The 14023-nt window shown below is 37.5% G+C and overlaps 1 protein-coding gene across 3 annotated transcripts in view; it reads right to left on the bottom strand.

Annotated features, from left to right (window-relative positions):
• Window positions 1-3592, bottom strand: part of UNC80 (unc-80 homolog, NALCN channel complex subunit) — a 223592-nt gene extending 220000 nt beyond the window's left edge. For all 3 annotated transcript variants that reach the window (XM_007086070.3, XM_042997540.1, XM_007086071.3), the window contains exons 1-2: window positions 3501-3592; window positions 2486-2534 (exon numbers count right to left, since the gene is read on the bottom strand). In XM_007086070.3, coding sequence (XP_007086132.2) covers window positions 2486-2534; window positions 3501-3592 — 141 coding nt within the window. The remainder of the gene's footprint in view (window positions 1-2485; window positions 2535-3500) is intronic.
• Window positions 3593-14023: the final 10431 nt, after the last annotated feature.

The following is a 14023-nucleotide window of genomic DNA, read 5'->3' as shown; positions in this document are numbered from 1 at the left end:
TTTCTGAAAGTGTTTTGAGGGCAGAATTTATGTCAATTTTCAACAAGCATTAACTAAGATACAGTTCTTTCAAGAAATCTGATTTTGGGGCCCCTGAATTATTCCATGTCCCTACCGACAACCTGGCACAAGACATTCCTTACCTAATGCCTGTCATTGTAAAAATACTTAATATATCTATTGAATAAACAAAGAAAGGGAGGGAGAGAAGAAAAAGAAGGGAAATATGCCATAACTTTTGCTCATTTATTAAATCTTCTGTCTTGTCCAGGGATACTTCCAGAAAGTGAAGCATCCCAGAATAAATGTGACCTACTCAGTTTCTGTTGTGCTTGTTGTTTGGATGAGGAGGACATCGTTATAAGACGTTAAGGAAAGTAGAGCTACCAAATATTAAAATAAATTTAATAAATATTCGACTTATATGAACTGAACCTGATTGCTGCTTCATGCCACAAGTGATCAAGAAAATTGTGGAGGTGTGCTCGAGAGTGATCATAATACAAGTTCCAAGTATTCAAGCTGTATTATTGATATTATTAGGATACCAGAGAAAAAGACACAGCTTAATGGAGAGATTCTTCAAAGAAATCTAATTACTTTTTGACTCAAAAAAGGAAAATAAGGAGTAAAAGAAGAGATACCGTCTTTTAAAAAAAAAACTAAATAAAGACAGATCCAAATGCTTTTAAATTCTTCAGCCCTGAGGTATCTAAGTATTCATTAAGTAAAGGGTGAGTATGTTGGGAATCAAAAGATTATAAAGAATTTACGCAGTCTTGTTGAAAACATTTTAGAGGATGAGTTGTATTTTATAATAGCAGAGCACTCTGGGTACTTAATGTTACTTTCTTCTTAAATGTTACTAATATAAGTTTTTGTTATTTTTTCAACCCTGAACATCGTTTTTTATACTTTTATTTATTTACGTGACTTAGTTATTTTATATTGTATGACTATATTAAAAATGTCAGACATATCTTTGCCAAGAACAGGGAAAAGTTAGGATTATTTTAAGCTAGTATAATTGTAAGCGTGATCTATGGAAGGCCCAGAGGTTTTTTAAGTGTCAAATTACCCTACCTTGAGCTAAGTACAACAACAAATTTCATTAAAAGGTCCTTATTAGAAATTTATATTTTAAAAATATCCTTGTGGCAACTTTGAAGTGCAGGTGATACAACCAAACAAATTCCCACTTGAGTGTGTGTACCTGTATGTTTAACTCTCTAGTTGGCTTTCATCATTTAAAAAAATTTCTTTTAATTTATTTTTGAGAGAGATAGAGAGTGGGAGTGAGGGAGGGGCAGAGAGAGAGGGAGAGAGAGAACCCCAAGCAGGCTCCACACCGTCAGCACAGAGCCTGTTGCAGGGCTTGATCTCATGAACTGTGAGATCGTGGCCTGAGTCGAAATCAAGAGCCGAATGCTTAACCAACAGAGCCACTCAGCACCCTGGATTTCATCATTTTAAAATCCCTAACACATTTCAGAACTCCTTACTATGTAGTCATCTATGTAGTCACTGGCAAATATTCAGGGCAATGTCCAAATGGGTAGGTTTCCACTTTTAGGTTTTAATATATGAAATGTGAAGACCTTTATTTGAGCTCCAAATTTTAATGAAACCCGTGAAAAGTTCACTTGAATTTTGCTTCATGATTTCATGGCTTTTGTTTTCAATTTGTGAAGTGGGAAATTTCAGAGATACGAGATTCCCTTAGAATCTCAGGACAAGTGCACTCTATAGAGTATAAATACTGGTAGCATTACTTTCATAATTATTTTACAGTATCTATTTTCAGACTTACACCAAACATACAAGACATAAAGGTTCAGAATTGCACATTACTTTGTTTGAGTAGTTCATAGGTACTCATCTCATTAGCTTCCACTAGAACAGTCTCTATTTTGTTAAGGATTGGACTTCTTATACTTGCCCTGCAAGGCCCTTCACCACTTGGTTTTCTGTAATCTCTCCACCTTTTCTTCTCCTCCTCTACCCCTATCCACTCTGGGCTAAGGTCCTTTAGATGTACTGTTCCCCTCTGTTCTCTCCTTACTCATTCCTCCCCCCCCCTTTTTTTTTCACATCTTTGTCTAAGAGTCACATTAGCAGGTGACCTTACCTATCCACTGCTCTAAACATGGAATCCACCTCCTCCCCCAGCTGCCATTGCCTCCAGTCTGCTTTCTTACTTAATTTTTCCTCATAGTGCTTATCACTATCTGGGCTTATTATGTATTTTACTTATTTGTCAGTGGCTTGACTTCCTCCCACCAGAATGCAAACTCTGTGTTTTGATTATTGCTCTGTCCCGTCATGTGGAACTATGCCTAGTACATAGTAGGTGCTCAATAATATTTACTGAGTGAATTAATACAGGGAGTGAATCTATATAGTCAGTACAATTTATTGCCTTTCTTTGGGTTGAAATTGCCACACAGAATATGGAAATAATCATTAAATGGTGAATATCACATACCACACATGAGGCTTCATATTGTTTCCCCAGTTTAGGCCTCAAAAATGCACTGAAAAATTAATAGAGATATTTGTTATAAGTAAAAATGATTAGCATCTTTATGACATTTTTTTTTCAATGAATAAAACATGGTTCTATGAAACTCAAATCTCATGCCTCCCTATAGCCTGTTAATGAGCAGGTGTTGAACAGCTGACGACATTTGCTTTTACATGTGTAATTACATATATGAAAGAGATGTGGCTCTCCACATTTTCTGTATCCACTCTTATTCTGAAGACTTCTACCTAACCAGATTCTAAATTGTCAATGGTCAGGAGTGGTGTATTACTCATGTATATAATTATATTAAAAACTAAAAATGAACACCGTTTGTGGGCTATGATTTCCAGAATCTAATCTGTTATCTGGTACATTTCCAAAATAATAATACTGATAATACTACTACTAATAATAATAACAATAATAATGGAAATCTTGTTTCCTGTTTATTGGAATAGGTTTCGGGTCTTTCCAGGAAAAAATAAAATTATAAAATATCCTCCTTCTCAGGGTCTTGAACCAGGAAGACTACATTGGCTGAATCCGAGCAAAAATGGTTAACAAGTGGGCACAGCAGATATTCGCCAAACAGGAGCTGGAAAAACAACAGGTCACCGGCCTGGAATTACAGCAGGAGATGGAGGGGCAATTGGACGCAAGAGCACAACCAGTCATAATTATCTTCCCTAGTTCCCCGCCCCCTCTTCCTAGGTTTTCTGCCCTCCCACCCTCTAAATAATGTATATATTTATTCAACTGCCAATCTGCTTGTCGCCAAACTTCACGGAAATATTTTTAAAATGCGTGTTTTTAAGCAGGTGCTGAGGGCTTGCTTTCCAGCCCCAGAGAGGGAGCTGCAGGCTGTGGCGCGGCCTCAGCAGCAGTGGCAGCAGTGGCAGTGGCGGTGACCCAGGCGGCCCCAGGAGCGCCCCCAGCCCAGGGCGGCCCGCGGCGCGCCCTCTGCGCCCCTCACCTGGTTTGCCGCCACAGGAAGGTCTGGATGGGCAGGGGGATGCCGCGGCCGCTGTCCTGCTCCTGGCCTTCGGAGCTCTTCCTCTTCACCATGATGGTGGCTCCTGGGAGTCCTACTGCAGGACCCAGCGCTGGCTCCTCGCTAGCCGCCGCCTCCTCCTCCTCCTCCTCCCGCTGCTCTCCCCAACTCTCATCCCCTCCTTCCCCGAGGCAGAGCCGGCTCTCTCCGCCCTGATCCCCCGTCCCTCTCTCCTTCCCCCACCCCTCCCCGCGCGTGGAACATGGCTGCGGGAGGAGGGGAGGGCTGGAGGAGCCGCGGAGCGAGGAGGGGGGCGCTCGGAGGAGCTGTCCGCCTCGCCGCCCCCGCGCCCGCTCCTTGCTTTCAGTACCACCCACTGTGGACAGCGGCCCGCGCCGGACAGCCCGGCGGGAGAGCAGAGCAGGGGACAGGCTGAACGGCAGCGGGATGGTCCAAAAGATCCACGCTCCGCATTGCACGCTGATCCCCTCGCGCCTCTTCAAGCCCCAGGATTCGGCTTCCTTCCCTCCGAGCTGCACCCCAGGAGTGTCCCCTGTCCTGCTTCCCAACCTCAGCATCCAAAGAATTGTCACGGTCTGGGGAGGAGGAGCTTTCGGAAACCGCAGAACAGTCACTAACACTGGCATCATTCGCACCTCAAGCAAGGAGGTCAGGAGTCCACCCTTGGGTTTTAGCAGAAAGAGCACATGAAAATTATTAGGAGTGTAAACAAGGAAGGGATTAAGCTTGGCAAGACCGGGAAAGCTTGAAAGTTTTCTGATGTGAGAAATTATTTTAAAATGGTAACCACAGGAAATTAACCTTGCTCATTTTACTAAAGCAGGAATATCCCCAAACTAGACAGTTGTATCAGTTAATTGTAACTTGAGAAAGAACATTTGAATCATGCTATTAGGAAATGCTGTTTATTACAGTCCATTAGTGTACTTGGGTGATCCTGTTCATCCCGTTGATATCTGCCATTTTCCTTCAGTTGTTATAGTCAGATGTCTATATAGTTAATAGATGGATTACTGTTAGATGTTTTATCTAGCAGCAAAACAAATGGGGGTGGGGTGAAATGAAGCAGTTGGAGTAGAAAATCATTGCTGTGGGCCCAGCTACCTGCAAACAAACAAATATGGTTGCACACCTCTTTGAACAAAATATTGGTGTAATGCATGAAATAGAGACTTAGACCCCAGGACCTGATCTCAATAGTTAGAAATATTTCCAATGTAATTAACTACATGAGCCTTTATTCCATATAGAGAGAATTATATGGTATATATTGGTATTTTCAGTCACAAAATTAAAGTATACATTTAATATCTTGAAGCAACCTTTTAATAGGAATTTTGAAACAAGGAAAGATAGATTCTAAATACAGCTTCTTCAGTGTATATTTATTGAATTTATTTTATATGCCAAGTATCGTGCTATGTGGATTCCTGCTCATAAGGCCCTCACAGCATTGAAAGGAATATAGACATATAAAGAAAAGGGTACCCTGGGAGACATGACACAGATTCACTTATAAACAAAGGACAAGGCAGAAAATATGAGCAGAAATTGGATGGAGAAAGGTTTTGTATGGCAAGCTACAAAGTTTAGATAAGAAAGACTTTAAGTAGGGCAGTAAAAATTTTGCTTCCATTTAAGTGTGATCGATATGCCTGGAATGTAGAGGTCATTTTAAATAAATGGGAGGTGTAGATGGGAACCCCAGTCTGGAGATTAGAGAAGTACTTCATGGGATGCTGAGCCAAGGCCATGATAGCAGAGCTAGAAATAAGGAGATAATTCTGAATGATACTGCAAAGGTATAATTAGTCAGATTCAATAACCAAGCAGGAATTGGGGGAAAAAAATAGAACAGTAGTTAAGAGCTTAGATCATGAGCCAGACAGTTTTCTCTCTAGCACTAGCTTGTCCTAGATATAATACCCTGGGAAAGGTTCTTGGCCAAGGTTTCCAAATAATAGTACACTTCCCATAGAGATGTTGTGAGGATTAAATGTTAATACTTGTAAAGAATTTAAGAGATTCCCTATCTGTACTAAGCCTTCAATAAATATCAAGCAAATCTAAATTTTCTGTTTTGAGCAACTGAGTAAATGATGATCTCATTCAAAGAAAAAGTTGACAGGGAGCATTATGTTCTTATTTTAGGTATGTGTATAGGAGCATTAATGAGTTTTCCTTAAGTCTCTATTGGAAATTCCAATCGCTATCATGAAGAGGCAGCTAGAAGTATGAGTATGGGGTTCAAAAGAGTTCTGTAGAAGAGATCTGTAGGTAGGACAGAAGTATGAGTATGGGGTTCAGAAGAGATCTGTAGGTAGGTTATCAGAAGAGATCTGTAGGTAGGACAGATCAATTTTTTTGGGTTTACACTGTATAAAAAGTAGTTGAAACCACAGAAGTAGTTAAAGTAAGTCAGGGAAATATATGGAAAGAGAAAAAAGAGAAAAGGAGCCCAATTTACAAGTCTAGAGGACATGAACTTTAGTGTATTGCCACAAGTCGACAGCATAGGATAGGCAGAGTTCTAAGAGGGCCCCCAAGATTCCCACCCTTTGGTGTACATATGTACCCTCTCCCAGTTACTCGATCAAAAACTAATCTAGGTGTTGCTGTGAAAAGATTTACAGAAATCCTAAAGTTTTAAAAATTATTAATAAACTTTATTTCTTAAAGCAGTTTTAAGTTTACAGAAAAAATTAGACCAAAAATACAGACAGTTCTCATGTATCCTCTCTTCCAGTCCAGTTTCTTCTATTATTAACAGCTTGCATTTGTGTGGTACATTAATTATTACTGATGAGCCAGTATTGATATGTTATTATTAACTAAATCTATAGTTTAAAGCTCACTATATCTGTTGTACAGTTGTACATATTTTGCCAAATAATGTCATGTATCCATCGTTATGAGTTATAAGAATAGTTTCATGTCCTAAAAATCCTCTGTGCTTTACCCATTATTCCCTCAATCACTGGAAGCCACTAATATTTTTATTGTCTCCATAGTTTTGCCTTTTCCAGAATGTCATATAGTTGAAATCATATAGTACATAGCCTTTTTAGATTGGCTTCTTCACTTGGTAATATGTGTTTAAGTCTCCTCCATGTCTTTTTGTGACTTGACAGCTCATTTCTTTTTATTGATGATCAATATTTCATTGTATAGATGTACCATAGTTGGTTTATTCATTCATCTACTGAAGGACATCTAAGTTGCTTTCAATTTGGGGCCATTATGAATAAATATGCTACAAATATTTCATGTGCACTTTTCGGTGTGGATGTAATTTTTAAACTCGTCTGGTTGAATACCTAGGAATACAGTTGCTGGATTGTATTTTAAGACTCTGATTAGCTTTGTAAGAACTGCCAAACTATCTTCCAAAATGGCTATACTACAGAGTTTTTTAAAAATAAGAGACTTGAACATATTTATGGGCCAGAATGAAAAGTCATGGAAGAAGAAAATGTTGAGGCTATTTGAGAGAGGGGATAAAAGTTAACAAGGTTCTGGAGGATGTTATATCTGAATCACAGAAGGATTAATCATTCTTTGGTGGGGGAATAATTCCTAAGATGGGAGATAAAAAGGAAGAATGGTAAAGGCTAAATCAGCAGAAAAAGAAGGATAAGCATAGGACAGAGTTCAGCCTTGATGGCCTATGTAAACTGTGAAGTAATCAGTATGGTCACTTTTTAAGAGTGATATTTGATGGAGGAGGAATAATGACATTTTTCAGAAAGATATTAATAGCAGATAACATACATTGAATACTTGCTATATGTCAAGGTCTATTTTAAATGTATCAATCAATTGATGAAAACACCCACATACACACACACACACACACACACACACACACACGCAAACACACACAAACTCACTTAAACATTTTAAGAAGAGAAACCTGAGACACAGAAAGGTTATATAACCTGTCTGAAGTTACACAGTAAGTAATGAAAGAAACAGTGAAGTCAGCTTCAAAGTTCTGCCTTAACTTTTTAGCATAATACTGAGTGTTGTATAGTTGTGAGAGTTTGGAAAAAATGCTATGACTCATGTTGGTGAGAACTGCTCAAGGACATATGCAAGAATTACCCTGTTGATGATAGAAGATGAAGAAGAGCTAACGGTCCTTTCCAATCCCAAATGCCCTTAAGGCATTGAGTCATCTAGGGGTGGAAGAAATCTATAATAAGTACTTTCAAGAGCAGTTTTCAGAATCACATAAAAATTACCATGATGGTTTACTTCTCGTATGCCTATCGAAAACCTCCAAATAATTTTTGGTTTTTGGGAAAAACCTGTCCTCCTTAAATGCTTTCATCTACACTGCCTTCTGCCATGCATTTCTTTTTCAATTCAGATGAACACTGTTGGAGGGAAGCTAAGAACTGGGTAATCCAGTCAGTTACACCATCACAGTTAATAAACCAGGTCCATGGTAATCACTGCATTATATTATAATCTCACTGTGCAAGAATGAATTGGAATGGAGCTTTCCCAAAGATGGTGCCAATGATGGAATGGCCTTGGGCAGGAGAGAGACTGGCTGTTGGACTTACAAAGCATGTGAAAGGAAATTGCAAAAAGATACAGACAGATGTAGTTTTGAAGGTTATTGTCTTTTAAATGGAAGAGTGAATTTTGATAGTGGCCAGATGTTGAATTGCCAGATAAATATATAAATAAACATTCTTGGCAGATAGGTTGAACAGAGAACTCTGGGTCTTGGAAAAGACTGCTTCAGTAAGCAGAATCTAGAAGGCTGTGTAAGTACATGAGAGCTAGTAATAATAAAAGCACTCATAGTAATTATAAAAACAGTTTTTGACAAGAGTGCACCATTAATCTATGGCAACCCATTAGAATTTAAATGTGAACAATGATTGCTGTTATCTTCTGTCTGTCAGTAAGAAGCATATGGCAAATACATTGATGCAGTAGTTTAGTTTTAGGAGAAAGGCCACACTTACTTTAAGGTCACTCCCATTATGCAGGAATGGGTATACTCAATGTGTCTTGGGCATCCTTAGCCCAAATAGCTGATCTCTCTAAGGAGGGCAAGTCTTACCGGTCTCTCAGTGAGTAGAACAAAGCTCCAAATCTCACAGTCCATGCTCATTTAGGCTTCGTGCTCAGGTTTGCAAGGGTCTTCATGATCTGACTGTGTTTCAAAACTCTTCCTTCTCCACTTTGCTCTAGACAGACTGGCCTTTCAAGTACCTTGAATTTTTGGTCTTCTTCCACATCTGGACAAGGCTGGCATCTTTTCACTATTCAGGCCTCAGTTCAAATATAACCTCCTCTGATAAGACTGTTTATTAACCTGCCTAAAGTAATCCTCCCTATACTGTTTCAGAAATGTTCTAGTATAATTCTATTTTTTACTTCATAAAACCTATCATTTTCTGAATATCATGTTTACTTACTTTAAGGTTTGTCTGCTCAGCCTACAGAATAGCAAAAAGAATCTATAAGATATCCAGGAATAAATGTAACAAAAATATTTAATGTTTTTGTGAAAGAAAATACACTAAATTGTTTAGAGGCATAAAACCTTACAAAAATACCATGTTCTTAGGTAGGAAGACTCATTTTCATAAAGAAATATTGCTATTCTTTAAATCTATTTTTTTTAGGATGTTTCATAATCTAAAAAACTGTTCCTAAAGTCTATATGGAAGAATAATGAGTCAAAGATAGCCAGGAAGGAAATGGTTGAGGAATTATAAGACTATATAATAATTAAGGCAGCGTGATCGATAATAACATAGAGATGGAAAAATTAACTAGTAGAACAAAATAAAAAGTCCAAAAAATGAAATGTGAATATATAACATGTGACACAGTAGAATGTGTTGTTTCTATTCGGAGAAAGGTAAATTGAGATTCTTACCTGAACCCTACCAACAAATAAATTATTCAAGATGAGTTAAAGACCTAAATCTAAAATGTAAAAAGCAAAATTTAAATTTTTAAAAAAGAAATAGTTTTTATCTCCTGATGTTTTATAAACACTTTGAGGGGCGCCTGGGTGGCTCAGTCGGTTAAGCGTCCGACTTCGGCTCAGGTCACGATCTCACGGTCCGTGAGTTCGAGCCCCGCGTCGGGCTCTGGGCTGACTGCTCAGAGCCTGGAGCCTGTTTCAGATTCTGTGTCTCCCTCTCTCTCTGACCCTCCCCCGTTCATGCTCTGTCTCTCTCTGTCTCAAAAATAAATAAACGTTAAAAAAAAAAATTAAACACTTTGAATCTTACTTGAGAAAGACTTAAAAAGTTAAAATTATATGAGGAAATATAGATAACTCAAATATATTAAATAGTTTCTGCAATGAAAGGTCTATAAAAATAAAAATATACATCCTAGAATGGGAAAAGATATTTGGAATGCACTCTATAAACAAAAAATTAGAATCCAGAATATATTATTAAGTTTACTAAAAAATCAATAAGCCAAGACAAAAAATTTTGAAAAATGAGATTATGCTTAAATCTCATCAATAATATGGGAAAATGCAAATAAAAAATTTAATACTTCTCCAAACTATAAAGTTTAAAAAAAGCTTTAAAATTCTGATAAATTTAACTAATGCAATAGGCAATAAAAGGAAATAAAAGGTATATAGGCTGAGAAGAAAGTAATAAAGCTTTGCTCACAGATGATCTGATCATCTGTGGAGAAAAATCCAAAAACAATGACAAAATAAGTCCCGCTGAAGCTAATAAGTGATTATTGCAAGTTTCAGGATGCAAGATTAATACACAAAAGTCAATTGCTTTCCTATATACCAGCAATAGACAAGAGGAATTCAAAATGAAAAACACAACACGAATTATATCAGCACCCCCTAAAATGAAATATTTAGGTATGAATCTAAGAAACATACATGCACAACATCTGTATGAAGAAAACTATAAAATTCTGATGGATTAAATCAAAGAACTAAATAAATAGGGAGATACTACATGTTCATGAATAGAAAGACTCAATACTATCAAGATGACAGTTTTTCCCAACTTGATTTATGGAGTCAATGCCATCCCAATCGAAATCTCAGCAAGTTATTTTATGGATGTTACCAAACATATTCTAAAGTTTGTATGGAGAGGCAAATGACCCAGAATAGCCAATACAATACTGAAGAAGAACAAAATTAGAGAATTGACACTATCCAATTTACAACTTAATATAGAAACATGGTATAGGACAATGTGGTAGTGGTGAGAAAATAGACAAATAGACTAATGGAAAGAATAGACAGCCTAGAAATAGACCCACAGATTTTTAGTCACTGATCTTTGACAAAAGGACAAAGGCAATAAGATGGAGCAAAGATTGTGTTTTTTAAAAAAAATTTTTAACCTTTATTATTATTGAGAGACAGAGCATGAGCATGAGCATGGGAAGGGCAGAGGGAAAGGGAGACACAGAATCTGAAGTGGGATCCAGGCTCTGAGCTATCAGCACAGAGCCTGACACAGGGCTCGAACTCACGAACTACGAGATCATGACCTGAGCCGAAGTCAGACACTTAACCGACTGAGCCACCCAGGCACCCCTAGATTGTCTTTTCAACAAATGGTGCTAGCACAATTAGATATGCGCGCGTACACACACACACACACACACACACACACACACATCTAGCCCTGACCTCATTCCATTCACAAAAATTAACTCAGGGATGCCTGGGTGGCTCTGTTGGTTAAGCATCTGACTTTGGTTCAGGTCATGATCCCACAGTTCATGAGTTTGAGCCCTGCATTGGGCTCTGTGCTGACAGCTCAGAGACTAGAGCCTGCTTCAGATTCTTTGTCTTCTTCTCTATCTGCTCCCCCCCCTGTTGTACACACTCTCTCTCAAAATATAAACATTTAAAAAACTAAGAAAAAATTAACTCAAAATGGATCATAGACCTGAGTGTAAAATGCAAAAGCATAAAACTCCTAGAAGATAATAGGGAAAACCTAGACTTCAATAAAATTAAAAATTGCTCTGTCAATGACAATGGCCAGAAAATGAGAGGATGAGCCACAGACTGGGAAAATATATTTGCAAAAGACGTATTTGATAAAGGACTATCCAAAGCATTGCAAAGAACTCTTGAAACTCAAAAAGAAGAAAACATAAACTCAATTAATAAAAAAAAAAAACAGGCCAAAGAACTTCAGAGACACCTCGCCAAAGAAGATAGATGGCAAATAAACATATTAAAAGATGCTCCACTTTAAAAACAGTATGGGATTTCCTCAAAAAGTTAACAATAGAACTACCTTATGATCCAGTAATTGCATGACTGGATAGTTACCCCCAAAACAAGAGATACTAATTCAAAGGGATACATGCACCCCTATGGTTATTGCAGCATTATTTAAAATAGCTAAATTATGGAAGCAGCCCGAGTGTCCATCAACAGATGAAGGGATAAAGAAGATGTGGTATAGACATATAATAGAATATACTGAACCACAGAAAAGAAGGAAATCTTGCCATTTGCTATGACATGGATGGAGGTAGAGAGTATAATGCTAAGTGAAATAAGTCAGAGAAAAAATACCGTATGATTGCAATCACATGTGGAATTTAAGAAACAAACGAGCAAAGGAAAAAAGAGAGAAAAACCAAGAAACAGACTCTTAACTATGGAGAACAAACTAATGGTTATTAGAGGGAAGGGGGAGGATGGGTAAAACAGGTGACAGGGATTAAAGAGTACACTGAATGGGGTGCCTGGTGGCTCAGCTGGTTAAGTATTCGACTCAGTTTTGGCTCAGGTCATAATCCCATGGTTTGTGGGATGGAGCCCCACATCAGGATCTGCGCTGATAGCATGGAACCTACTTGGGATTATCTCTCTCCACACACCCCCCCTGCTTGCAGTCTCTCTCTCTCTCTCTCAAAATAAATAAATAAACTTGAAAAAATACACTTATCATGATGAGCACTGAGTAATGTATAGAATTGTTGAATCACTATATTGTACACCTGAAACTAATAATACACTCTGTTAACTACACTGGAATTAAACTTTAAAACTTAATTAAAAAGATGCTCTACTTTGTATGGCATCATGAAAATACAAATTAAAAGAACAGTAAAATATCACTATATACCTATCAGAATGGCCAAAATTTGGAACATCGACAACACAAAATGTTGATGAGGGTGTGGAGCTAGAGGAAATCTCATTCTTTGCTGGTGGGAATGAAAAATAGTACAACTACTTTGAAAGATAAATTGGCAGTTTCTTACAAAACTACTCTTAGAGTATGGTAACATACTCTTACCATATGATTCAGCAATCGTACTTTCTGGCATGTGCCCAAATGAATTGAAAATTTATGTTTATGTGTATAGTAACAGCAGCTTTGTTCTTAATTTCCAAAGCCTGGAAGCAACCAAGACATTTTTCAATAGCTGAATGAATAAACTGTGGTACATCCAGACAATGGAATATTATGCAGCAATAAAAAGAAACAAGCTATCAAGCCATGAAAATACATGGAGAGAATTTACATGTATATTTCAGAGTGAAAGAAGCCAGTCTGAAAAGGCTATGTACTCTATAATTCCGACTAACTATATAACATTCTGGAAATGGCAAAACTATGGGGACAGTAAGATCAGTGGCTACCTGGTATTGACGAAGGGCGAGAGATGATAGGTGAGAACAGAGGGTTTTTAGGGCAGTGAAAATACTCTGTAATATACTATAAATCAATATATGTTATCATACATTTGTTCAATCTATATAATGCACAACACCAAGAGTGGACCATAGGTAAAATATAGATTTTAGGTGATTATGATAGGTCAGTGTAGGTTCACTGATTGTAACAAATGTACCAGTCTGATGGAGGTGTCACTATGGGGCAGTGTGAGGGCATGTGTGTGTGAGGGCAGGAGATATAGGAGAAATCTCTGTGCCTTCCTCTCAATTTTGCTGTGAACACAAAACTTTTCAAAAAAATTGTCTTTAAAAAAAGTCTGATAATACCAAGTTCTGTCAAGAATATGTAAGACTTCTATAATTTTGAAGACAACTTTGGCAATATCTAGTAAAAAAACCTGAAATATGTGCACACTTCAATCCAACAATCCCCTAAGTAGACCCTGGAGGATTTATCCCATATGTGCATAAAAAGATAAAAACATTACTCATAACACCAACATTTTAGCAGTGAATTCTAAGCATCCTATGCATGTCCATATACAGGAGAATGCATAAATTATCTAAGAGAAATGCATACAAGGAAATAAAATACAGCATTTAACATGTATGACTTATAGCTTTATGTATCAACATGGGAAAATTTCCAAAATATAATGTTGAGTGAACAAAACAATTTGCAGAATGATCTCATGATATAATACCATTTATTTTAAGTGTTTAAAATATGCAAAACAGTGCTATATATTTTATGCATACCTAGGCTTAATCATTTAGTGAAAATATTTTCGGTTATTGTCTTGAC

The sequence above is a fragment of the Panthera tigris genome, chromosome C1 (assembly GCF_018350195.1).
Source record: "Panthera tigris isolate Pti1 chromosome C1, P.tigris_Pti1_mat1.1, whole genome shotgun sequence".
In the NCBI taxonomy this organism is placed as follows: Eukaryota; Metazoa; Chordata; class Mammalia; order Carnivora; family Felidae; genus Panthera; species Panthera tigris.
Note: the sequence above shows the minus strand (reverse complement) of the source record. Positions and strands in the feature narration are given on the sequence as shown.